This window comes from Narcine bancroftii, chromosome 5 (genome assembly GCF_036971445.1).
Source record: "Narcine bancroftii isolate sNarBan1 chromosome 5, sNarBan1.hap1, whole genome shotgun sequence".
NCBI classification, from domain to species: Eukaryota; Metazoa; Chordata; class Chondrichthyes; order Torpediniformes; family Narcinidae; genus Narcine; species Narcine bancroftii.
The window spans coordinates 59,791,925-59,817,935 of record NC_091473.1 but is presented as its reverse complement, the minus strand read 5'-3'; the positions used below and the strand labels follow the sequence as shown (position 1 = coordinate 59,817,935).

The following is a 26,011-nucleotide window of genomic DNA, read 5'->3' as shown; positions in this document are numbered from 1 at the left end:
GGGGAGGGGTGATGGGGAATGAGGCTTGAGGGGGAGGGATGAAGGGGTAGCATGGCAGAGAGTAGATCAGGACAGGTGGATGTGGGAATGGGGAGGAGGTAATGGGGAACAGGGGAAGGAGGAATAGGTGAGGGAATGATGGGGAGAGGAGGGAGCTGGGGAGAGGGCAAAGAGGTGATGGAGGAGAGGAATGATTGAGGAGAGTGAGGGGAGGGATGGGGAGAGGGTGAGGGGCAGCAGGGGAGCGATGAGGGGAGGTGGTGAGGGGAAGAGTGGGGTAGGGGTGAGAGGAGGGGATGAAAAGAGGGGCAGGGGGAAGGGAAGTGCAGCAAGTGTTATTGAGAGGGGATGGGGTGAGGATTGGGAGATAGGGCAAAGGGAGGGCATGAGGGGGAAGGGGGATGGGGATGGAGCTGGGGAAGGGGCTGAGGGGAAATGGGTGAAGGGAGCAGAGGGCTGGGAGAGAGTGTAGTGGTGATGGGGAAAGGGTATGGTGATGCAGAGGGGGGGTGACGAGAAGGGTGTCGTGAGGGAGAGGTGAGGACAAAGAGCAGAGGAAAGAGGAGAGGAGAGGTGGGAAGGAAGGCAATGGTATGTGGAGCTGGAGGGAGGTATGGGTGGCAGGCAGATAGTGAGGGCAGGTGGAGGGGAAAGGTGAGGGGCATGGTCTGGCAGGTGATGGGGGTTAGGGTTGGGGTTGAGATGGTGCTGAGGGGTGAGAATTGGAAGGAAAGGGAATGGAGAGCTAGAGGAAGGGAGGAATGGGTGAATGGCAGGTGGACAGGTGAAGGGGAGAGAGAGAGAAAAGGGGAAGATGCAGGTAGATACTGAGGTCATTCCAGATGTTGGCTTGCCCATCTGGGCATGACCCTGTACCTCATTCACTCCTCCTGCCAATGTTTGATCTAGGAACTAATGTCAATAACCAGTTGGTGCTCGAAGAGGGCGATGCACAGCATGACTCCAACACCCAGCAGGAAGCCCATGTTCTCAATCAGGAAACAACACCATTGTCCAGTGCTTGATCGAACTCGGACAAGTTCAGGGAGCTGTAAGGGAGGCATAATTATTTCAACCAAATTTTATAAATTATGGTTGCCATATAGCCAACAAAAGTCTTCAGGGCTGGCAGACCTCCCAAAATCACACACTTTACTGCACTGAATTACATCAATCACACTTTTGCTCTCCGATACCCCCCAGGTTGTCACTGTTCACTGTATGGGTTCTACCCACATTAAACCTCCAACAATCCCACACCTCTCTGCATTATGTTTGATGAACAGTCCCCCTGCTCTTCAAAATTCCCCTGGTCCCCACTGTGTGGGTCCCACCCATCATAGACCTCCAAAAATCCCATACTTCACTGCATTGCATTCCATCAACCATTCCTCTGCTCTACAACACTTCCCCATTTCCCACCATTCACTGTGTGGGTCCTGCTCAGTTTGGACCTCATAAAATCAAACACCTCACTGCAATGAGTTCCTCCATCATCCCTGTGTTCTACAACACTCCCCAGGTACCGACCATGTCTGGTAAAATATGTGAGTATGGATGGACGGACTCACCATGTCGACCAGGGCCACGTAGAGGAATATCCCGGCAGTGGTGGTGAACACCCAAGGTGTTACATCATTCAAATACTGTGCAACGGTGAGTCCAATCACCATGCCCATCAAACTCAAGGCAGCAGACAGGAGGTTACATGCGATGGCTTGCCTCACACTCACCCCTGCCTGCATTAACACCGCAAAGTCTCCTGCAATACAGAGGCAGCAGATGCAACCTTCTTTGTAGAGTCACTGTGTCCCCATCACCTAAAACAGATCCTTCAACTCAGCTATCCCCAGCGTGACCAACATGTCCTCCCAACGCCCCTCCCACCTGCCTGCATTTGGCCCATTTCTCTCTGAACCTGTCCTATACATGGATCCGTCCAGATGTCCCACCCACCCAGTCACACCTGCCTGCGTTTGGCTAGTGTCCCTCTGAACCATCCTATCTGCAGACCTGTCCAAACTTTGTAACAGTTCCTACCTCAACCACCTCCTCCAGCAGCTTGTTCCACATATCCACCACCCTCCCTGTAAGTGGAACAGGAAAGAATCCTTTCTCTACATTCACAGAACTATCGCCTCCCTCGATCAATTCTCAGCTTTCCTCTTCTGCCCACCCATTCATCTTCACCTCTGCATCCTGGCTGTTGGAGTGTGTTCCTCCCTTATCCCTTGATCCCTCCTCCTCCCATCTTTTCATTCAGGTGTCTGTCTGCTATTTGATCACATCTTGACAAAGGAATCAGGCCTGAAAGGTTGTTTATTTATCTTTGCCTCCCTATGAATGCTGTGGGACCTGCTGAGTTTCTCCAATACTTCTGTAGATTAAACATCCTATGTGTAAACCAAGTTAACCCCTATGTTCCTGTTAAATCTCTCACCCTGTCACCTTAAACTGACAAATTTACCTGCTCCGGGCAAAGGTTCACCCAATCTATCCCTCTCCTGGTTTTGTACACCTTTGCAAGCTCACCCTTTATCCTCCTGCATTCCAAGGAATAAAGCCCCAGCTTGCTTCACCTTTCACTATAGCTCAGGAGCCGGAGTCTTGGCAACATCCTTGTCAGATACACAAATGTTTTGGAGAAACTCAGAAAGTCATGTAGCATTTATAGAAAGTAAAATGTGACCAACATTTAAGGTTTCAAGACCAAAACATTCATTTTTTTTTACTTCCCATGGATGTTACATGATCCGCTGAGTTTGCATCTGCAGAAATTTTGTTGAATATCCCCATTAATTTTCCTCTGCATCCTTTCCAGATGATATCTTTCCTGCAACACAGTGACCAAAACTGAACACGATTCTCCAAATGGGATTGCACCAAATATGGACAGGATGAATGGAAACCGGCTTTTTTCATTGGGATGGGTGAGGCAATAACAAGAGGACAAAGACTAAAGATGAACAGTTTAAGGGGGACATTTGGGGGGACCATCTTCACACATAGAATGTGTTAGAGAATGAGGGGGAGATTTGACAAGGATATGTAATATTATGAGGGGTACAGATGAGGTTGGGTAAGACAAGAACTAGAGAATATAGATTAAGGGTTCAAGAGTGAGTTGTTGCACTTTGGGAGGACAAATCAGGGTGGGTCTCACAAGGTAAATGATAGGAAACTGCAAAGGATAGCAGAACAGACAGATCTGGGAATGAAGATACATAATTCCTTGAAAGTGGCACTGCAGGTAGATAGGGTTGTAGAGAGACCTTTAGGCACATTGGTCTTTGTAACTCAGAGTGCTGAGTACAGGAGTTAGGAGGTTGCGTCAAAGTTATATAAGACAATGGTGAGGCCAAATTTGGAGCATTGTGTGCAGTTTTACAGTAAGGGTTGCATTTAAGATCTTACATGGGTAGGACCTACACAGTGAATAGTCAGGATCTAGGGAGCACTGTAAACTAGAGAGACAGGAGTACAGATACATAGTACCTTGAAAGTGGTGCCTTAGGTAGATAGGCTGATTAGAAGGGCTTTGGCATGTTGGCCTTCATCAATCAAAGTATTGTCTGTAAATTGGGAGTTTGATGATTGTGTACACTTTTGGTCACTGTGCTACAGGAAAGGTGTCAAGCAAGAGAGGGTGTGGAGAGACTTACAAGGATGTTGCCTGACTTGAGGCCTCAGATATCGGGAGAGGTTGAATAAATTAGGACTTAATTCCCTGGAGCATCTGTGAATGAGGGGAATTTTGATAGAGTCATGCAGAATGAAGAGGCGTATAGATAAAGTAAACGCAAGCAGGAATTTTCCACTGAGGTTGGATGAATCAAAAATGAGAGGATATGGGTTGAATGTGAAAGATTTAAAGGGAATATTCAGGGGAACTTCTTCATTCAGAGGGTGTTGAGTCTGTGGAATGAAATACCAGGCTAGATTTCGGCATTTTAAAGATAGGTATGGAGGGCTATCATCAAGGCAGAGTAAATTGATCGGCACAGGCTATATATGCAGAGAAACCTATTTCTGTGCTGGAACGTTCTTTGATCAAGAATCAAAGGTGAAGAGTTGAGGATGGAGGAGAGAGACAATGGAACGCAGAGAGGGAGGGGGAGAGAGAGAGAGAGAGACAGACAGACAGACAGACAGACAGACAGACAGACAGACAGACAGACAGACAAAAGCTTGACTGGGTGAGTCAGAATTTTGGACAGGCTGTTGCAGTCTCCAAGAGTGTTCACTCACCGAGCTCATGAGGAAGTTCGTGGCAGAACACAGCGATGCTGGTGCTCAGTCCTCCTGAGATTCCTGTGGCAAATGCAGCTCCTGTCCAGGAGAAGGTATTTGTAAAGGTTAAAACCTTGCGCTTTTTTGCTCTTTGTTAATTTTGTACCTGCCCCTAATTATTATGATAGACATTAATGGCTAATATAGTATTGAGTCACCATTGTTGAGGTCAGGAATGTGTTTAAAACTGCCAGGAAGATTGGAGCTGGTGTGGATCATATAGATGGTAGTTGGAGGTTGCAAGGGGATATAGAAATGATGGGAAGTTGAGTGGACAAGTAGAGGGGTGGATGTGAGGGAGTGAGGAGGGGAGAGGACAAGCAAAGTCCAGATGAAGCAGGATTTTGTACCTGAGAGACAGGGAGAGGAGAGGAGAGAGAGTGGCAGTCCACACCAGGGAGGCTGGGTTGGGGGGGGTGGGAGAGCAGGGATCCTTACTAGGTCAACGAGGCTGTTGAGGAGGTTGTAAAAGGACCAGGTGAAAGAGTGTGAGGAATGGGGTTGGGCAGGGCCAGCTTTAAGTCAGTTGGACCAATTGCTCCCAATTTGGCCCCACACCTAAGGGGGCCCTGCGCTGGGGTAATACAGAAGTCTAACCTTTTATCTGGGATCGTCGGGACCAGACACTTGCCATTGTTTGGAATCTCAGCTCGTGCATGCTGTATCTCTCTCTCTCTCTCTCTCTCTCTCTCTCTCTCTCTCTCTCTCTCCCCCACCCCCTCCACCCCCCCCACTGCTGTACCAGCGCCGGGGAACGGCCCCCATTTTTGTTCCCCTGAGCTGATTTTAGCTGTGTGGGGGATTATGGGTAGTTACGATGGCCATTGATCTTGGCTGTGAACCTGTGGCCCTGCAACTCCTTTGGCCAGCCCTGGGGCAGGGGATGGGGGTAGGAGGGGGAGAGGGTTATAAGAGGAAAGGAAGGGAAAGAGAGGCGGAGTCAAACAAGGGTCAGGAAGGGGTAGGTGGGAGGAGGAGAGGAAGGGGAGGGGGAGCAAGGATGGAAGGGGAATGTCAGAGGAGTTGAGGAAGGGGGTTGAGGAATGAGGGGGAGGGGAGGGTGAGGGTTGAGGAGGAGGGGAGGATTGAGGGGAGGGGGTGAGGTAGAAGGAAGGAGAGGACTCACCAATAGCGAGACCATCGGTAAAGTTATGGACACTGTCGCCCACATTTACCATGCAGGCGATTTTCTCCATCCCAGACCTTGCTGCATCTTCTGGCCCATGGGCAACACCACCGAGACCTACGGCACCACTTCCAAGACCTCCGCATGTGAGCTCCCTCTCCTCTGAGTTCTGTGCCCCGTGGGAGAGATGGCGGGATCTGTCGCTGCTCAGATCTGGACTGGCAGCGACATCACGCCCCCAACAAGGGGTCTCCTCCTCCTCATCTACGACCGAGCCATGAGAGTCTGTGGGAGCAAAGGCATCTGGGATGGGTTCAGTCCTCAAGGACAGTGTCACCCCCACTTCCCCAACCCAGATCCTCCTGCCACTCCCCTTCCCCTCTGCTCCATCCTACTTCTCCCTCTCGCCTCCCTCCCCTTTCCTCCCTCCCTTCCAACCTTCCATCCCTTCTTCCTCTGCTCCTTCCCTCCTCTGTCCTCTCATATCCCCCTTATCTCCCTCATCCCCTCCACCCCCATTCTCCATCCTCCTCTCCATTTCCTGCCCCTCTTCCCCTATCCTCTCGACCCCACCACATTTCTTCCTCACTCCTCACTCCCCTCTCCCATCCAACATCCACTGGAGGGGGTTTGTTGGCACAGTCAAAATTTGTGCAGGGGTGCTTGTGTGCAAAAGGGGATGTGTGCAGGGGCATGCGAGTGGCATTGGGGTTTATGCAGGTGTGTGTGTCCAGGGTATATGGGTGTGGGTGCAGTAAAGTGTGGATAAATGTGCAAGGGGTCTTCATATCACTAGTGTTAGCATCACCCAGTGCAGTAACTCTTGGTGTTTCCCCCCTTCCCCACCCCCTCCACCATGGACTGAGTGTACGAGTGTACTGAGTGCAGAAGAAACAGGTGTGTGTTCCTTGTACGTCCGGAGTGGCGGCTGCGGTTCTGACTGGGGTGGGGGCTCTGACCAGAGCACATTATAATGTTCACAAAGTAAATTAGCATAGAGTTTTAGCCTTGTAGGTATATTGAATCATATAAGCTGGACTTACGAAAAATATTTTTGTTGTTATAACTAACTACAGGGATATTTTTATAAAAATCAATACATTTCTGTTGAAACATGACCAAAAATTTTATAGACAGTCATTTTGGGGTCAGATCCTCTGATGATGTCACCCGGTGCGGTCCGCATCTCCTTAGTGACACCAGCGGTACGTAGTGGGGTGTGTGTAGGTGGGTGGGTGGTGTGCGCAGGAGGTGGTTGAGGACAGGAGCAGGTGTGTGCACAGGAGTAGGGGTGTATGCAGGAAGGTGTATGTATGCAGGGGAGCTCTATCCAGGGGGTGTGGTGTTTCTGCCATCCCCAGCTGAAGCCTAGATTGGATTACATGTCCCATGGAGCAAGGTTGACAGAGCTAGCAGTTTTCTTTTTTGAGTGACAAAGGATGTGAGAGGTGACTTAATCAAGTCATATAACACTGCAGAATAGATATCTGGCATCTTTTTCCCAGGGTGACAAATGCCAGAGGACATCTACTGTACTTAAGGTGAGCAGAGGAAAGTTTAGGGGAGAATTCAGGAATTCTTTTTTACACAGTGAGTGTTTTTTAGTGAGTGCCATGCTACATTGCCAGAGGTGGTGCTGAAGGTTGGTACAATAGGGAATTTAAAAGACTCATAGATAGGCAGGTGGATATAAGGAAAATAGAGGGTTATGGGTGTGAGGTAGGGAAGGATTAGATTCTGTTGTAGAGTAGGTTTATATAGGTCGGCACAACATTATGTCCTGAGATGTTCTGTTTGATGAAGCACTGTTCTTCCTTAGGGATCAGTGCTGGGACCATTATTGTTTGTCATCTATATCAATGATCTAGATGAAAATGTAGCAAATTGGATCAGCAAGTTTGCAGATAACACCAAATGTGGAGGAGTTGCAGACAGTGAAGAAGGTTTTCAAAATTTGCAGAGGGATCTGGGCCAGCTGGAAAAATGGGCTGAAAAATGGAAGATGGAATTTAATGCAGACAAATATGAGGTGTTGCATTTTGGACAGACAAACCAAGAAAGGACATACATGGTGAATGGTAGGGCTCTAAGGAGGGCAGTAGAACAGAAAGATCTGGGAATACAGACACAGATACCCTGAAAGTGGTATCACAGGTAGATTTGGTTGTAAAGAGAGTTTTTGCCATATTGGCCTTCATAAATCAAAGTATTGAGCATAGGAGTTGGATGTTATGGTAAAATTGTATAAGACATTGGTGAGGGCATATTTGGAGTATTGTGTGCAGTTTTTGTCACCTAACTGAAGGAAGTAAATAAATAAGATAGAAAATAGTTGTGTTCCTCTTGAGATGATTACTTATAATTTGAGACATAAATATGATGATTTGGCATCTGTATTTACAAAATGCAGGAATTAATTTATAGATGTTTTTCCTAAACTTTGAAAACCTCATTAATCTCTTTGGAAGTATTAAAAGATACAAATGGTCAGAACCATGTCGTGAGGGGGTGTCCTCTGGCAACCAGGCTTCTCTTCTTATTTTATTACTTTTTTTAATTTCTCTTTTTCTATTCTTTTTAAGGGGGAGGGGGTTGGTGGGGGGGGGGGTGGTTTGGGATTTTATACCATCATGTATAATGGACCTGATATTGAAATTTGATTATTGTATTTTACATTTGGCTATGATTACGTGTATGGGAAGATTTACGTGCAGAGAAGATTTACTAGGAAGTTGCCTTCAGGAACTGAGTTACAGGGAAACTTTAAACAGGTTAGGACTTTATTTCCTGGAGTGTACAAGAATGAGGGGAGATTTAATAGAGGTATTTAAAATGATGAGGGGGATAGAATAAATGTAGATAGATTTTCTCCTCTGAGGGTAGGTGAAATACAAACCAGAGGTCATGGATTAAGAGTGAAAGGGAAAAAGTTTAAGGGAAACATTAGGGGGGAACTTCTTCACACAGAGAGTGGTGGCGGTGTGGAATGAGCTTCCAGCTAAAGTGATGAATGCGGGCTCAATTTTAGCATTTAAGAGGGATTTGGACAAGTACATGGATAGGATAGGTATGGAGGATTATGAGCTGGGTGCAAGACAGTGGGACTAGGCAAAAATAAAGTTTGACACATACTAGAAGGGCCAAAGAGGCCTGTTTCTGTGCTGTAATGTCCTATGGTTCTTACCTTGGGCAGGCCTTGAACTGCTGAGGTCAGTGCTGCCTTTATCATCTATCCAGAGGTTCGACTGCTTTCTCTGCTTCCTCTTGCCTGTTTTCTGGGGAATATAAGGCTGACACTGTTATCAAAGCAAGAAAAATTTGGATAGGTACATTATGGAGGGTTTTGGTGCAGGTCAATGGGACCTGGCAGAATAACAGTTTGGCATGGACTCAATGGGTCAAACGGCCTGGTCGCTGGTCCAATTTCGAATCTATCTTTCCTCTCTACAGGAAGGATATCAATGAAATTGAGAGAGTGCTGGGACATGTCAGGAATTGGAAAAGACTTTAGTGAGGCCAAATTTAGAATATTGTGTGTTATTTTGGTCTTCTACCTACAAGAGCAAATCAATGAGATTGTAAGAGTGCAAGAGAAGATTTTTCCAGGGCTCACAAAGGTGAATTTCATGGAAAAATTGAGTAGGTTCAGACTTTATTCCCTGGAGCTTAGGAGAATTGGGGGGTGGGGGGCTTGACAGAGGTGTACAAAATTATGAGGAATATTGGTGGAGGTTCAGGTATGTACTATGTATTGTTTGTGCATGTGTGTATTGAGTGTATGTGTGTGCACTGTAGTCTGGAGAAATGCTGTGCAGTCAGATGATAATAAGGTTGAATGTGATTCTGCCACAGGATACTGTTCATCAATCTCACTGCCTATGGAAAAATTGAAGGTTCAGGCCAAGCTGACTGCCTGCCAATCTTCCAGGGTTATGTCCATGGCTGTGTGTCCCTGGAGAAGTATGCTGTGTCCACTAGATTTCAGGGACCAATGGGCACCACAAGGGCTCAAGTGTGTTCTGGATAGTGATAACCGTGTTATAATTGGAACCTGTAACTCATGTGCATGTTTCTCCGAGACTAGTGTATTAATGTAATCATTGAATAAAGGAAAAGATAGCAGGAAGAACCTATTTCACAGCCTGGCAGTTCTGATTTTGATGCTCCTGTATCCCCTCCCTGATTGTAGTGGGTCAAAAATATGATGAGTGGAAAGGGTCTTCAATGATTATTTGGGTCTTATTTAAGAAATGATCCCTGTGAATGTCATCAATAGAGGAAAGGGAGATTTTCTCTGCTATTTTAATGATCTTCAGTACTGACTTACGGTCTGATGCTTTGAAGCTACTGCAATGATGGAGATGGATAGGATCCTCTCACGTACTCCTGTAAAATGTGGTCCAGAAGCGGGCCGGTGGACTTGCCCCCCTCAACCTCTGCAGGAAGTGTACATGCCTTTCTGACTAATGAAGGGGTCTGCCCTTTGCTGCTCGTTATCCCACTCACCCCTTTCCTGCCTCCTCTGCACATCTCCAGGAAGTTCTCGATGAGGAAGAACATGTAGATGCCACCCAAGGCAGCGAGGCCTTTCCACACAGAGTCCCTGTCGGCCTGCTCTGCAACCTGCCCTTGGTCCTCATGAGCCTGGACAAACAAAACACAAAACATGTGACAGCACAGGCTCTTCAGCCCACAATATGTTGCTGACCCCTTGGGGTCCTTTGCTCCAAGGGATAAAATCCCAGCCTGCTCAACTCCTCTCTGTTTGGCATCAGAGGGAAACTAAGCACTTTGCCCTGCCATTCCATTGTGACTGAATTATGATCCCCATTCTCCTGCCTTTTCTGGAGGCCCATGATTCCATCTGAAAGTCCTACACTCCCCCATCACATCCCTGAGTCCTGGCAACACCCTGGTTAATCTCCCTGCACTCTCTCTGGCCTTTTTTGGGTGATAATGGGAAGGTCATTTTGCAGTTCTATAAGACATTGGTGATGATCCATTTGGAGAGGAAGAGAGAGGCTGGAGGGTGAGATGGAGGGGATGAAAGAGGGAGAGGAAGGAGGGGTGTGGGAGGCAGGGAGAAGGGAAGGAAAGAGAGGGAGGAGGGAGGGGGGGAGAGAGAAGGGTGGTAGAGAAATTGGAGAGGGAGAAGGGAGAAAGTGAGAGAAGGGGAGAGGAAGAAGGAAAAAGAGAGAAGAAGAAGAATATAGTGTTCCTTTTGGTCACTGTGCTTCAGGAAAGATATAATTGAGTGCAGAGAAGATTGATGAGGATATTACCAGGACTCAGAAACTGAGGTCTGGGTGGAGGACAAGCAGGCTGGGGCTTCATTCCTAGGAGGGCAGCCATGCAGATTGTACAATAGATTGGGCGAACGAACAGTCTTTTACCAAGAGTGAGTGAGATGTTTTGGTTGGCATCGTCAGGTTGGTTGTAAGGGCCTTTCATCATTCTGTGTGACTCTGTGATAGCAAAGAGAGGTTTTAACAGATTGGCCTTAGTAAATCAAAAATTATTGGGTGCAGGAGGGGGACTTCATTTTGAAGTTGCAGAAGGCATTGTTGAGGCCAAATTTGGAGCATTGTGTACTGTTTTGATCAACTGCAGTAAAGATATCAATAAAATTCAAAGGATGCAGAGAGGATTTATAAGGATGTTGCCATGACTTGAGGAACAGAGTATTAGGGAAAGATTAAATCAGTTGGGACTTTATTGCCTGGAGTGTCAAAGAATGAGGGGGGATTTGATGTAGGCATGCAAAATTATGAAGAAATACAGAATTATGAATGGTATAGAGAGAATAAATTCAAGCAAGCTTTTCCCAGTGAAGTTAGGAGAAACAAGAACTCCAAAGGGTTGTTAACTCGGCCTGCGACATCATAGGCACCAGACTTCACTCCATCGAGGAAATCAACATGAGGCAGTGACTTAAAAAAGCAGCCTCTATCCTCAAAGACCCCCACCACCCAGGCCATGCCCTCTTCACTCTGCTACCATTGGGAAAAAGGTATAGGAGCCTAAAGATGAGCACTCAATGGTATAAGGACAGCTTCTTCCCCACTACCATCAGATTCCTGAATGATCAATGAAGCAAAGACATGGCCTTATTTTTCATGCACTATTTTTATTATTATTTCATTTTATTTTATATAGTAATGTTGTAAGATTGGATATAATATGTATGATTGTATTTTGATGCTGCTGCAAACATCAGATTTTATGACTTGCTCATAACAATAAATCTTTATTCTGATTCTGAACTAAAGGACATGGGTTAAGGGTGAAAGGGGAGTTGCTTAAAGAGAACACAAGGGGGAACGTCTTCACACAGAGAGTGGTGAGAGTGTGGAACGAGCTGCCAGCAAGTACATGCAGACTCAATTTTGATATTTTTTTAAAAATTTAGGATAGGTACATGAATATGAGGGGTATGGAGGGACATGGTTCGGATGCAGGTCAATGGAACTATACTGACTAATAGTTGGGTTCTTATTAGATATGCCGAAAAGCCTGTTTCTGTGCTATAGTGTTCTATGGTTCTATTGTGTCTGTGGATATGATGTTTTTAGAGGGACATGGGCCAAATGCAAACAGGTAGAATGCCGACGGGGATGGACATTTAGACTGATCAACAGAAGGGATATGTTTGGGAGGACAGGGTGCAAATGCATACAAGTAGGACACAGGTGGGTGGGGACTGTCCAGCATAGGTGTTGATGGGCCAATCAATCAGTCTCTTGGCCATGCGAGGCAGATGACAGACGTTACTCACATGAGGCATGAGATGAAGGAGGGCATCTGCGGAGAGAGTGCCCACAGCCAGTGCCACCAGGAAGGTGCGAAGGTGTCCCGGGCAGGAGAGTCCCAGAAGAGGGAATGCCGCGATGGACAGCAGGGAGGAGAGGCTGATCAGAGCGATGGCCAGAACTCCCCAGAGCCACACTGCGAGGAAAGATAGACTGTGCTGACTTCCTGGGAGTGAAGATGAATTCTCCTGGTCTGGTTAACTGATTGGTTCGTGGCATTGTCCGCGCTGTATGAGGAGTAGGACAGGCACTTCAGCCCATCATCTGTACTTGGAGCAGCACAGCACTGGCCCTTCAAATCTTTGAACAAAAGAGTACGACACAGCGCAGGCCCTTTGACCCACGATATTGTGTTAACCCTTGTAAACCTACTCCACAACTGATTAATAGAAGAGTACAGCATAGAACAGGCCCTTTGGCCCATGGTTTTATGCTAGCCCATGTAAAACCATTCCATAACAATTAAACTCTTTCTTACTTCACACCTACAACCCTTTACTTTTCTCAAATCCATGTTTCTATCTAAGAATCTTCTGAATGATCCTATTGTATCATCCACTAGCAACACATCCAGCAATATATTCCAATATATGCCCTCTCCATGTAAAAACCTTACGTCTGATATTCCCCATTAAAGTTTTCTCCATTCACCTTAAACAGATGTCTTCTGGTATTTGCTATTGATATTCCAGGAAAAAAGTTGCTGTCTGTCCTCCCTATCTAACCCCCTCATAATCTTATATATTTCTGATACAACAGGGGTCATCCATTTCAATTTCACACCTCTTTGCCAAGAGGAAGGAGCGAAGGGCAGGAGGAGGAGCACAGGCTGATGAGTAAGAGGCGACAGGGATGGGGAGAGGGCAGAGGGCTTACAAGGGTGGCTCTCTGATCGGGGAAGGAAGAGAAGGAGGAGCTGGAGGAATGGAGATTGAGGGAGCGGGGAAGAGGGAGAGACTAGGGAGGGGTTTCGCAGAAAATGGTGAAGATGATCTTCATACCATCTGGTTGGAGAGTGTACCAATGAAATATTAGATGTGTGTGGCTTTGGTTTGGCAGTGCATGACGCTGTAAATAGACATGTCGGGTTGGCAATGGTGTGTTGAATTGAAATAGTTGGCTCCAGAGAGGAGCTTGCTCCCCTTCCTTTCTCCTTTCCTCCCTCCACCATCTAGCATCAATCTGTTTTTCACTCATTGGTCCAGGCCTGAAACATTGGTTATCTTTTATTTCCCATGGGTGCTGTGTGACTTGCTGAGTTTCTCCTGCAGGTATGTGCATTGCCCTTAACTTTAGTGTTTGTGTACTTTCTGCCTCACCCCGTTGCATTTCCCACAACTTTATCGCCTTCCCCTCATCCTCTTCACTCTCCCCCCAGAGAGTCACGTGAGGGACGAACCTCATGGCAGAGGAACTCACCTGTTTCCAAAAGACAGTGGTCTCCTTCCACTTTTCCCTTTCCCCTCTACTGCCTCTCCTGCCCCACTCTCCCCTTCTCCATCCACTCTTCCCTCTACCTTCTCCCCATCTCCTCCACCCTCATTCCCTCTTGCCTGTTCCCCTCTCATCCCCACCTCTCTCCACCGCACCCCAACCCCCCACACTTTCTCTCCATCACTTCTTCACTCACCCCTACTACCCCTTGCCCACTCTCCCCACACCCCATCCCCCTCTATTCCACCCCACTCTACTCCTCTTTTCTTCATTCCCATCTCCCCTCCGCCCCTCTCCTCTCTCGCTTTTTCCCCATTGTCTGCCTTGCAATGGATGAACCCCATGTATGGATGGACTCACCAGTCACGGAGAGACGCTGGCTCCCCATCTCCTCCTCCTCCTCATGAGGCTGGGAGACACAGACTCGGGTCTCGATCTGGTACAGCAGAGCAGGACAGATGCAGCTGAACTGTCTGTGGCTGATCACCTGCAGGTTCCCCATCCCAAAGTTCCTCAGGAGCTGGCTGACATTCAGACACTGTCACAAAGAAAAATATCCCCTGTCAGAGACACAGAAGCAATCTCCCAGCCACCCCATTCTCACCTGACTGTGTATGGCCCCTGACCCTTCAAACCTGTTCTATCCACAGATCCTCAGAAATGGAAAACACCACAACACAGAAACAAGACATTTGGGCTATCTAGTCTGTGGCCAACTATTATTCTGCCTGGTCAAATGGGAGGGGCATGGAGGGCTATGATCCAGGTACAGGTCAAAGGGACAAAGCAAAATAAAAGGTTTGGCACAGACCAGAAGGCCAAAGGGGCCTGCATCTGTGTTATAATGTTCTATGATTCTAATAATTTTTGAAACAGACTAGATGGGCTGAAGGGCCTCTTTTCCTCATGTAGTGTTCTATAGTTCTAGCCTGATTGACCTGCAGCTGGATCATAGGCCATCCATGTACCTTTCCATAATCGACCCAACATCCATTTGGAAGCTCTTTCTGCACTTTCTGCATGAAGAAATTCCTCCCAATGTGCCCTTTAAACATTTTTCTTTTCACCCTTAACCCGTGTCCTGAAGTTCTTGTCTCACCCAACATCAGTGGGAAAAGCCAATTTGCTTTTACTCTATCTATACTCCTTATAATTTTGGATACCTCTGAAAATATCTCCCTTCCTTCTCCAACATTCCAGAGAAAAAAGTCTTTAAACTTCCCTGTGGCTCAACTCCCCAAGTCCTGGCAACAGACTTGTAAATCTTCTTAATATGTGTTCAATCTCATTGATATCCTTCCTGCAGTTAAGTGACCAAAACTGCTCATAATGTTCCAAATTTGGCCTCACCGATGTCTTGTACAACGCCATATTAACTCCTGACTCCTGTACTTAATGCTTTGATTTACACAACCTAACTTGGCAAAAGCTCTCTTTACAACCCTGTACACCTCCAACAAATCTGCTCTGTGTTCCCAGGGAATTGAGTCCCAAACCAACTCAACCTGTCCCAACAACTCAGCTCCTCAAAACCCAGCAGTATCCTTGTCAACTCTCTCTTTTCTTTGACCTGAGATTAGCATTTAGTGTTTTTCCCACATGGAACCAGAGATCACCAAGATAGAAACAAGCTCTTCAGCCCATCAGCTCTGTGCTGACTGATTCATCCTGCTCCTATCTCTGTGGCTTCATTGCATGAAGGGAGAACAAGGAATATTACAGTACAGTACAGGCATTTCAGCCCACAATATTGTGCTGACCTCTGTAAATGTACTCCACAACAATCTAAACCTTGCCAACCTTACACCCATAACCCTTGATTTTTCTTACGTGCATGCGCCTATCCAAGAGACTGTTAAATGTCCCTCATGTAACTGCATTCACCACCACCCTGAACAATGCATTCCAGGCACCCACCACTCCCTGTAAAAAAAAACCTACCTCTGATATCTCACCTGAACCTTCCTCCACTCACCTTAAACAGGTGTTCTCTCGTATTTGCTATTGTCATACCAGGAAAAAGGCACTGTCTGTCCACCCTATCAAACCCCTCATAATCTTATACACCTCTATTAAGTCACCTCTCATCCATCATCACTCCAGAAAATTGCCCTTCCTTCACAGGACATACTCTCAAATCAAGGTGACATACTGGTAAATCTCCTCTCCAAAGCATCTCCATCCTTTCTGTAGTGAGGCAACTAGAACTGAACGGAATACTCCATGTGTGGACTAACCAGTTTTATAGAGCTTCAACATAACCTCGAGGCTCTTAAACTCAGTCCCCCAACGAATGAAGGCCAGCATACCATACACCTTCTTAACTACCCTATCAACTTGCATGACAACTTTGAGGGATCGATGGACCTGAACCCCAAGATCTGTCTTTTCCTCCATACCATGTTCTTCTCCTTCAGGTTCAATTTTCCAAAGTTTATCTTTTCACACATATTGGGATTGATCTCCATCTGCTTTGAGGGATCTATGGATATGGACATAGAAGTCAGAGGTTGGGAGCAAGAAGTTGTAAGGTCAAGACTCACATTTCCATGGAAGTGGCTATACTCCAGGTGGTCGACACTTTTGGCTTTGGCCACTCCCAGATCTCTTGGGCGGTCTTCACCGTGCACCTCTGACCTTCTCCATTGTGGTTGCTCTCCACGCTTGTGTCCGCCCGGGTTCCTCTCAGTTCTTTTTGCTCCCTGGACGAACCTGCAGGCAAGAGGGGGCCTCCCTTTCAACATCCCAACCCTTGCCCTCTCACCCTGGTCTTGCACAACCTCAGGGGGAAATGCCTGATACATTCACCCTCTTTGTAGCCCCTCATAAATTTATGCACCTCCATCATATCTCTCCTTAATCTTTGAATCTCCTGGGAATAATTCGATGTTTTTAAAGTTTAGAGATACAAAAGGTAATTGGCCCTTCCAGTCCACGAGCTCAAATACACCTACATGATCAATTAACATACTAACCCATATGTCTGGAATGTGGGAAGAAGCTGGAGTATGCAGAGGAAACCCATACCAAAAGGGGGAGAATGGATAAACTCTTTGCAGACAGTGCCAGGTTCGAACCTGAGTCACTGGTGCTGTGCTAATTGAGCCACCAAATAGAGTCCAAACGCGCTTGACCTTTCCCTACAATTCATCCTTGTAAATCTTCTTGGCGTACTTTCAAACTCATTGATATTCTTCCTGTAGTTAGGTGATCAAAACTGTAGAACTGCTACAAATGTGGCCTCACTAATGGCTTGTACAAATTCACCATATCATCCCGACTCGTGGACTCAATACTTTGATTTACAAGGGCCAATGTGCCAAAAGTTATTTTTACAACTCTATCTGTGACATCACTTTCAGGGAATTATGTATCTCTATTCCTGCCTTGCAAGCATTGAGGTCGGATGAGACATGAACAAGAGGTCCTGGATTAAGAATGACAAGAATTAAATGTTGCACTTCAAGAGAATGGACCAGGTGGGACTCACACGATAAAGGGTAGGAAACTGCAGAATGTGGCAGAACAGAGGGCTCTGGGAATGTAGGTACATGATTTCTTGAAAGTGGCATCACAGGTGGTTAGGATTGTCAAGAGAGCTTTCAGCACATTGGGTTTGTAAATCAAAATATTGAATACAGGAATTGGGAGGTCAGATCAAAGTTGTTTAAGCCAACAGGTAAAGGTAAAGGTAAAAGGTTTCATACTATATTTAAAATGAAATATACATGAAATTCTTTAACTTTTGTCTATCGTAAGGCAGACACAATTGCCACTTTATCCAGCGCCCTCACAGAAACCTACAGCATCTGGTGTTCTGAGGTGGTCTCCCCTCCAAGTACTGACCAGGCCTGAGCTTCTTAGCTTCTGAGGTCAGACAATCGCAGGTGTATTCAGGCTATTAGGTGCTGCAAAAAGGCCAAATTTGGAATATTGTGTGCAGTTTTACAGTTAGTGTTGCATTTTGGGAAGTCTAACATGGGTAGGACCAACACAGTGAATGGCCAGGATCTGGGGAGTGTAGCAGAGCAGAGGGATCCAGGAGTGCAGGTATATGGTACATGGGTACTTTGAAAGTTGCTTCACTGGTAGATAGAGTTTTCACAAATGCTTTGTCATGTTGGCCTTCATTTGTCAGAGCACTGAGTCTAGAAGTTGGAAAGTCACAGAGCAGTTGTTTGAGATGTTGGTAAGATCCCATTAGGAGAATTGTGTTCACTGTGCTGCACTAAATATGTTGCCAAACTGGAGAGAGTACAGAGAAGACTAACAAGCATGTTGCCAGGACTTGGGGTCTCAGCTATCGGGAGAAGTTGAACAGGTTAGGACTTAATTCCCTGTACCTTTGGAGAATGAGGGAAGATTTAATAGCAGTATCCAGAATGATGATGTAGGGGAAATGCAAACAGGCTGTTCCCACTGAGGTTGGATGAGACAAGAATGAGAGCACATGGTTAAAGGGTGAAGAGGAGCATTAAGGGAACAACTTCACATGGAGGGTGGTGAAAAGGTGGAACAAGCTGAGATGGTGGATATGGATTTAATTGGGATGTGTCAGAGAAGATTGAACTAGTTCAGGATGGGAAGGCTGTGGATGGAGAATGGGTTCCAGGGATGGAGATGGGGGATCCAGGGATGGAGATGGGGGATCCAGGGATGGGAGACAGTGTCTGAGGATGGGGAGGCTAGATCCAGGTTTGGGAATGGGGTTCCAGTGATAGGAGTGGGATGTCTGGGAATGGAAAGAGGAATCTGGGGATGGAAGTAGGGGGTATGAGGTTGGGAGAGGGTGTTCCAGGATGGGGAGGGGGGATCCAGGGATGAGTCTGGAATGGGAATGATTGTCTGGGAATGAGACAGGGAGCCTAGGGATGGGGAGGGCTGGTCCAAGGATGAAACAGGGATGTTCAGGAATGGGGAGTGTAGTCTGGAAGTGGGAAGGTTCTGTCTGCAGAGACACTGAGGGGGAGGATTTGGGACTGGGAGGGATGGAGGGAAGGGGTCTGTCAATGGAGAGGAGGTGTCTAGAGATGATATGGGGTTCTGGGATGGGTCAACTTGATGGGCTGAAGATCCTGTGCCTGAGCCCTGACCCTTGCTTCAGATGCCACCTGGAGACTCACTCACCTGCTGGGGGCCCCACGGCGTCCACGCCATTTGTCTGGCTCATCTGGGTGAGAAAGGTGGTGGACTGGTTTCTGGTGCTCTTGGTGATCCCAACTTGCCTTCTGCACCTGCCCCAGGCCCAGGCTCTGCAGCAGCCGTGCCAGGCCTTGGAATGAGAGCTTGCCATTCTCCACGTAGCTGCGGAGCAACTGCCGTAGGTAGTAGCGGTGTTCCCTGGAGGCACTGGACCCAGCATCCCCTCTCCTGGGCTTGGGCAGGTGACTGGATTCAGTTGCCAGGGCTGGGCCCAGACTGACCATGCATAGGCCCAGTATCCCGGCAAAGGAGCAACCCCAGATGGTCCTCATCTTAGCCTGCAGTTCCTATGGGAATGAGATGAGGAGAGAGAGTGAAACTGAGAGCAATGGGGCAGAAGATCACAGAACCACTGAAGGGAGGCAGGCCATTCGGCCCATCTCAGCCAACTGGCCCTATGGGATCCAAGGCAAGAAGAGAGAGTAAAGCCAAGAGCAAAGGGGAAGAAGATCACTGGAGGGTGACAAGCCCTTTGGTCTATTGATTCTGTACATCAAACTACCAAAATAAAAAAGCCCTTCGACCCATTGATTCTGTATTCAGAAGCACCCAAGAGAGACAGGTCTTTTGGCTCGTCAAGTCTGTGCTCAAAACCATTGAAAAGAAACAGGAGGGAAAGGACCTTCTAGCCCCTCTAGTCTGTACATAGACCATTAAACAGAATATGCAGTACAGAAAGATCCTCCTGCCCATCTAGTCTGTACAGTACCTGCAACATTCGCGTGTATCTCTTCTGCACCCCTCACAATTTAGAACATAGAACTTTCCAGCACAGTGCAGGTCCTTCAGCTCATGATGTTGTGCCGATTTATATAAACTGACTCAACCACAATCTAACATTCCCTTCCTCAAATCTATAACACTCTACTTTCCTTACATCCCTGTGCATCAGAGCCTTTTGAATGTCCCTATTGTACGAGCCTCGACTACCATGGACAGCAATGCATTCCAGGCACCCACCACTTTCTGTGTAAAAACACTTACCTCTGATGTCTTCCCTAAACTTTCCTACACTCATCCTAAACAGATATCCTCTAGTGTTTGCTATTGTCACCCTGGGAAAAAATCGTGCTGGCTGTCCAAACTATTTAAGACCCTTACAATCCTTCAAAGCCCCAGGTCTGTCGACTTTGCTTCATAACACAAGGGATATCCTTCTTAGCCCCTGACACTCTGCCCCTATCACTTCTAAGCTTCTTTCTATGTCCACTGTCAGCCTCTGCATCTGTCCCCATTTCTCCTGCTTATCCTCCCCCCCTTCCCCCACCTTTTTATTCTGTCAAATGCCTGATTTTCCACATTCTAAAGGAAGGGCTCAAATCCTAAACGTCAAGTGCCTCTTATTTCTATGGATGCTGCTTGACCTGCTGAGTTTCTCCTGCACTTTTGTGCTCTGCACTAGTCCCAAGCATCTGGAGTTTTAAAAAATCTTATTAGAAAAAGTATGAAGAAGAGTTCGTCCCCAATACATTCCTCTTGTCGTTTTGCAGTCCATTTTCCCAGCTTGTCCAGATCCCACTGCAAGCTTTGAGAACCTTCTTTCCTGTCCATAATACCCCCTATCTAAGTGTGATCTGCAAACTTGTTGATCCAGTTTACCACCTTATCATCCAGATGGTTGATATATATGGTTTTTAGACTGCAGGCGTGTAACGGCACAATCAATTAATTTTTCTGCTATATGGACAGTCTAAAAAGGAATGTGCAGGAATTTTGAGTCAATTCCTGCACCATATTTGATCCTGCAGGACGCCACAACTTTTTGGAGGAAGCCTTCAGAGTAAATCATATTGGAAAAATTTGTTGACGGACATCCACTCTACTGCACGTCCAACCACTGGGAACTGTTGCACTCAGGTACTTGCAGTCAAAAAGGCGCCCATTGTGAATGACCACATGGGCAGTAATTATGTTATTTTTTGTCTGCGATTTTCCAGACATTGCAGTCTAAAAATCATAATAGATGACAAACACCAATGGACCCAGCTCCGAGCCCAGAGGCATACCCAGCCAGAGAGGCTACAGAATGCCTTAGTTAGAACATAGAACATTCCAGCACTCTATAGGCCCTTCAACCCATGATGTTGTGCCAACTTTTGTAAATCACCTACACAACAGTCTCATCCGTTACCTCACCAATAAGATTCAAGATTGAAGATTTATTTATTGTCATGCAATAGTGCAGAATATGTAATATTACACAAAATTGCCTTCACCCTGCTATAAAGCAGACAGAGTCACCATTGTGTGTTACCTAGCACCCCTTCCAGTAAGAATGAAAGAGAAGCAAACGAGAGTCCCTTCAGAGACACTGAGTGTCCTTGGATTCACCCCAGGGCACCTGCAGCTTCAGCACCTGCACAGACTCATGTTCAACCTGTTAGCAACCCAAGCTCCAGATCCAAACCTCTAAAATGATCAGGAAGCCTCCAGTGCCCAAAGCCCTTTGGGACCCCTTCTTGTCCTTAGTGTCTTCTCGAATCCCAGCTCTGATACGTGGTTCCGATGAGCCATTTTTTAGCACCCTGCAGTCTGTGTGGGCCCTTCAACTGCTGAGCTCCTCGCTGGACCTCTACCATGGTCACCATCATGTAGGGTTTTCTCTTCTACTTCTCCTTCTCAACAGGGAATGTCCTCTCCATTTGCAGTGCCCTTCACTGCTGCTGGTTCCCTGGATGCTGCACTCTCTATTTCTACATCCATATGCCTATCTAAGAACTTTCTGAATGTCTCTATTGTACCAGCATCCTCTATTACCCCTGGCAATGGACTCTAGACACCCACCACTCTCTGTATAAAACAACTTACCTCTAACGTCTCTCCGAAACTTTCCTACTGTCACCTTAAATAGATGTCCTCTGGTATTTGCTATTGTCCTCCCAGGAACAAAGGTGCTGGCTGTCCATCCTTTCTAACCCCCTCACAATCTCATATACCTCCATCAAGTCACCTCTCATCTTTCATCTCTCCAAAGAGAAAAGCTTAATTTGATAATGGTTGATTCATGAGACATTTTCTCCGATCCAGGCAACACCCTGCTAAATCTCTCCCTCAGCATCTCCAAAGTATCTACATCCTTCCTGTAGTGTGGCGACTAGAAATGAACACAATGCTCCAAATTCAGACTCACCAGTCTCTTATACAATTGCACCATAATTTCAAATGCCTGTACTCAATACTTTGATTTATTAAGGCCAATGTGTCAAATACTCTCTTAATGACCCCGTACACCTCCATAAATCTCCCCTCTCATTCAACCGACACTCCAGGGAATAAAGTCCTGACCTGTTTAACCTTTCCTTGTAATTTAGTTCCTCAAGTCCCAAAAAGATCCTTGAAAACCTTCCCCACACTCTTTCACTCTTAATATTCTTGTAGTTAGGTGACCAAATTTCCATGCAATGCTCCAAATTTGGCTTCACTCATAGAACACATCAAATATAGGAACTTACATCACAGTACAGGCCCTTCAGCACACAGTATTATCTTGATCTCATAAACTACCCCAACACTGCCTGGAATTTCCCAACTGCATCACCCTCCAATTTTCTCTGTTCCATGTACCTATCTAATAGTCCATCAGTAGATCCTATTGTACCTGCCTACACCACCATTTCTGGCAGTACATTCCATGCACCCACCACTCTGTACTTTTATGTATTTTACATAAAACTCTGCCCCCTAGTGTTATTTCAGATTTCATACCTGGGAAAAATCCTCCAGCTATCCATATTATCAATATCTCTCATCATCTAATATATCTCTAAAAGATAACCTCAAATCCTCTGTTGCTCCAAAAAGAAAAGACCAGTTTCACTCAACTTATCCCCATAAGACATAGTCTCCAATCTAGACTACAGCATCCACATCCTTATTCTGGTTAGGTGACCAGAACCGAGCACACCATTACAATTGGGGTCTATCTAGCTTTTGAACTTGATCCCATGATTATTGAAGGCCAACACATTTTAATTCCACACACCATTGCTACACAGACATGTCTATCTATAGCCTCATCGAGGCTATCTGTAAATTGGAGGAACGACATCCAATATTCCATCTGGGCACTCTCCAACCAGAGAGCATTAATGTTGACCTCCAATTTCTGTTAAACCCCTCCCCAAGTCTCCTTATTCCTTATCCCTCTGTCTTCTTTCCTCCACTTCCATCTCCATTCAGAGCTATCCCCTCCTTTATCATTTCTCAGCCTTTTTCTCTTCCACCCTCCCACCTCTTTCCAACTCTTACCTGTTGGCCTGTCGTCCTCTCTTCTTGCCCCTTCCTCCCTCCTCTCCTCTCTTCCCCCTCCATCTTTTCATACTGCCTGCTTTTTGCTCATTGCTTCACAAAGTGCTCAACCCTGAAATGTTGGTCACGCTTTACTTTTTTAATCGATGCTGTGTGACCTGCTGAGTTTATCCAGCATTTTTGTGTATTACCCAACACACCACATGCCTTCTTAACAACACTATTAACCTATACTTACACAACTTCACCATAGCATCCCAATTCCAGTACTCAATACTTGGATTCATGAAGGCCTACCTGTCAAAAGCTCTTTACAGCCCTTTACACATTCAACAAATCTCCTCATTCTCTAACATTCCAAGGAATAAAGTCCAAGCTTGTTTAACCTTTCCCTGTAACTCGGTTCCTTAAGCCACGGTAACGTCCCATTAAAACTTCTCTGTGCTTTTACAATCTTATCGATATTCTTCCTGCAGTTAGGTGACCAAAATAGCACGCAAATGCTCCAAATTTGCTTCACCAATGTCTTGTACAGCTTCACCATAATATCCCCAGCTCCTGTACTCAACACTTTGATTTACTAGGGCCAAAGTGCCAAACTCTCTCTTTATGACCCTATCAATCTGTAACGGCACTTTCAGGAATTATGCCCCAGTGTTCCAGGCTCCCTCTGTTCTTCCACTGTTCTCAGTGCCCTTCCATTTAAAGTGTATGTCCTACCTTGGTTAGTCGTCTCCTTCGAGGCCAATTCACAGCTGCGTGGAGAACAGTGCTGATCTCCCAGCCCAGGCAGAGAAGCAACCCTGCACTTTGCACCTTAACACAACATGCGAAGTAGGTGGTCGAAGGTCGACTGAATCTCTGCAGACGTTGGGGGAGGAGTGAGGGAAAGATGGAACAACAGAGCATGCACAGGGTGGAGCCAGACAGAGACAATATAGAGACCACTGGAGGAACCAGACAGACAGGAAGTGAGTCAGGAAAGTTCAATCATTCGGTGTTCTTGGCGAGGTAATAAATTTGATTCAACATTGTCTTTAAAGGAGAAGCCAGAGAGCAGTGGTGGATGATTGCCTCTCTGACTGGAGGCCTGTGGCTAGTGGTGTGCCTTAAGGATCGATGCTGGGTTAACTGTTGATTGTCAGCTATATCAAAGATCTGGATGATAATGTCATAAATTGGATCTGCAAGATTAGAGGAGGAGTGGACAGCGAGGAAGACTTTCAAAGCTTGCATAGGAATCTGGACCAGCTGAAAAATTTTTCTGCAAAATGGCTGATGGAATTTAATGCAGACAAGTGTGAGATATTGCACTTTGGAAGGACAAATCAAGGTAGGACATACATGGTAAATGATAGGGCTCTAGCAGTATGGTAGAACAGGAATCTGGAAAAGAGAGACATAATTCCCTGAAAGTGGCATCACAGGTTGGATGGTAAAGAGAACTTTTGGTGCATAAATCAAAATATTGAGTACTGGGAGTTGGGATGTTATGGTGAAGTTGTATAAGGCATTTATGAGGACAAATTTGGAGTATGTGTGCACTTTTGGTCACCTAACTAAGATTGAAAAAAGTGCAGAAGAGGGTGGCAAGGTTAACCTAACAGTTAGCTGAAGACTCTATTACAGTGCCAGCGACTCAAGTTCAAATCTATCGCTGTCCGTGAGGAGTTTGTATGTTCTCCCCATGTCTGTATGGGTTTGTTCTGGCTGATCTGGCTTCCTCCCACATTCCAAAAACATTTGGCCATCATGGGCTTGTCAGCCAGAAGGGCCTGCTATTGTGCTGCATCCTAGCAGATTTGCTAGGATGTTGCCTTGACTTGAAGAAGTGAGTTACAGGGAAAGGATAAATGGGTTAGGACTTTATTTGCTGGAGCATAGAAGAATGAGGGGAGGTTTGATAGAGGGAAAAAAATGTCATGAGTATAAGACTAAATGGAAACAGACTTTTTCCACTGACGTTAGGTTAGATAAAAACTAGAGGACATGGGCGAAAGGGGAAGTGTTTAAAAGGAACATTCGGGGGAACTTCTTCACATAGAGTGGGCAATAAGTGGAGTGTGGAAGAAACTGCCAGCTGAATTAGTGAATGCAAATTCAATGTTGATATTTAATTTAAAAATTGCACAGGTTCATGGATGGAAGAGATATGGAGGGCTATGGTCTGGGTGCAAGTCAGTAAGATAAGGCAGAATAATAGTGCAGCACAGACTAAAAGATCTAAAGGCCCTGTTTCTGTGCTGTGGTGATCTATGGTTCTATAGAGATGGCTTGGAGACTGGGGGAGGGACCAAAGGAGATGGGGGAGAGACAAGAAGAAGCAAGCAGATAGAGATGGTGGGGGGGGGGGGGGGCAAGGATCTAGTAGAGATGGACAGAGATGGAGATCAGATGGAGATGGAGACCGAAAAGAGACAGGTGATCAGACGGAGATAGAATGGAGACCAGACATCACCTCACTGAAGACCTTTGCTGCTGCTGTGGCTAGCACCTCCTAGGGATAAACTCTGTCCCCATGCAAATCGGGGAAGCAACATCCCCATGTCTGCCTTGGCAAATTCCCACCAGATACCAGCATTGTCTACACTGATTTCCCTTCGCCTTGGCTCTCCAATCCTTTCTACTCTACTCTACTCCCCTCCCTCTCTCCTATTTCCTTCACCTCTCTATCACCCTTCTCCTCTGCTTCCCCTCTTTCTTTTCTCTCCTCCTCTACCTCCTCTCCCTCCCTTTCCCTTGTCTCCTCTCCTGTCCTCTACTTCCCCACCCCTTCCCTTCCTTTTTTCTAATGGAGGACTAACCTCAGCCCCTCCCACTATCATCTCAGTTTCCTTCTCTTCTACACATCACCTCTTACCTGTCAGTTTTTTATCCTTCCCTATCCACCTCTCTCCCTCTC

The 26,011-nt window shown here is 46.3% G+C and overlaps 1 protein-coding gene across 3 annotated transcripts; it reads right to left on the bottom strand.

Moving 5' to 3' along the window:
* Positions 1 to 668: 668 nt before the first annotated feature.
* On the bottom strand, positions 669 to 23,908 carry LOC138762692 (zinc transporter ZIP10-like). Of its 3 annotated transcripts, XM_069936286.1 has the most exons (11): positions 23,830 to 23,908; positions 18,787 to 19,148; positions 16,203 to 16,371; positions 14,020 to 14,197; positions 12,192 to 12,361; positions 9,923 to 10,060; positions 8,601 to 8,691; positions 5,417 to 5,701; positions 4,249 to 4,329; positions 1,572 to 1,762; positions 669 to 1,049 (listed from the first exon to the last, which is right to left on the bottom strand). In XM_069936286.1, the coding sequence occupies exons 2-11, from the start codon at positions 19,131 to 19,133 to the stop codon at positions 906 to 908; spliced, it is 1,794 nt and encodes a 597-aa protein (XP_069792387.1). In that variant the 5' UTR covers positions 19,134 to 19,148; positions 23,830 to 23,908; the 3' UTR covers positions 669 to 905. The 3 variants fall into 3 exon arrangements, with proteins under 3 accessions (XP_069792387.1, XP_069792389.1, XP_069792388.1); XM_069936288.1 differs by lacking the exon at positions 1,572 to 1,762 and having other exon boundaries at positions 962 to 1,049; XM_069936287.1 differs by lacking the exons at positions 669 to 1,049; positions 1,572 to 1,762 and adding an exon at positions 2,258 to 2,833.
* Between the last annotated feature and the right edge of the window lie 2,103 nt (positions 23,909 to 26,011).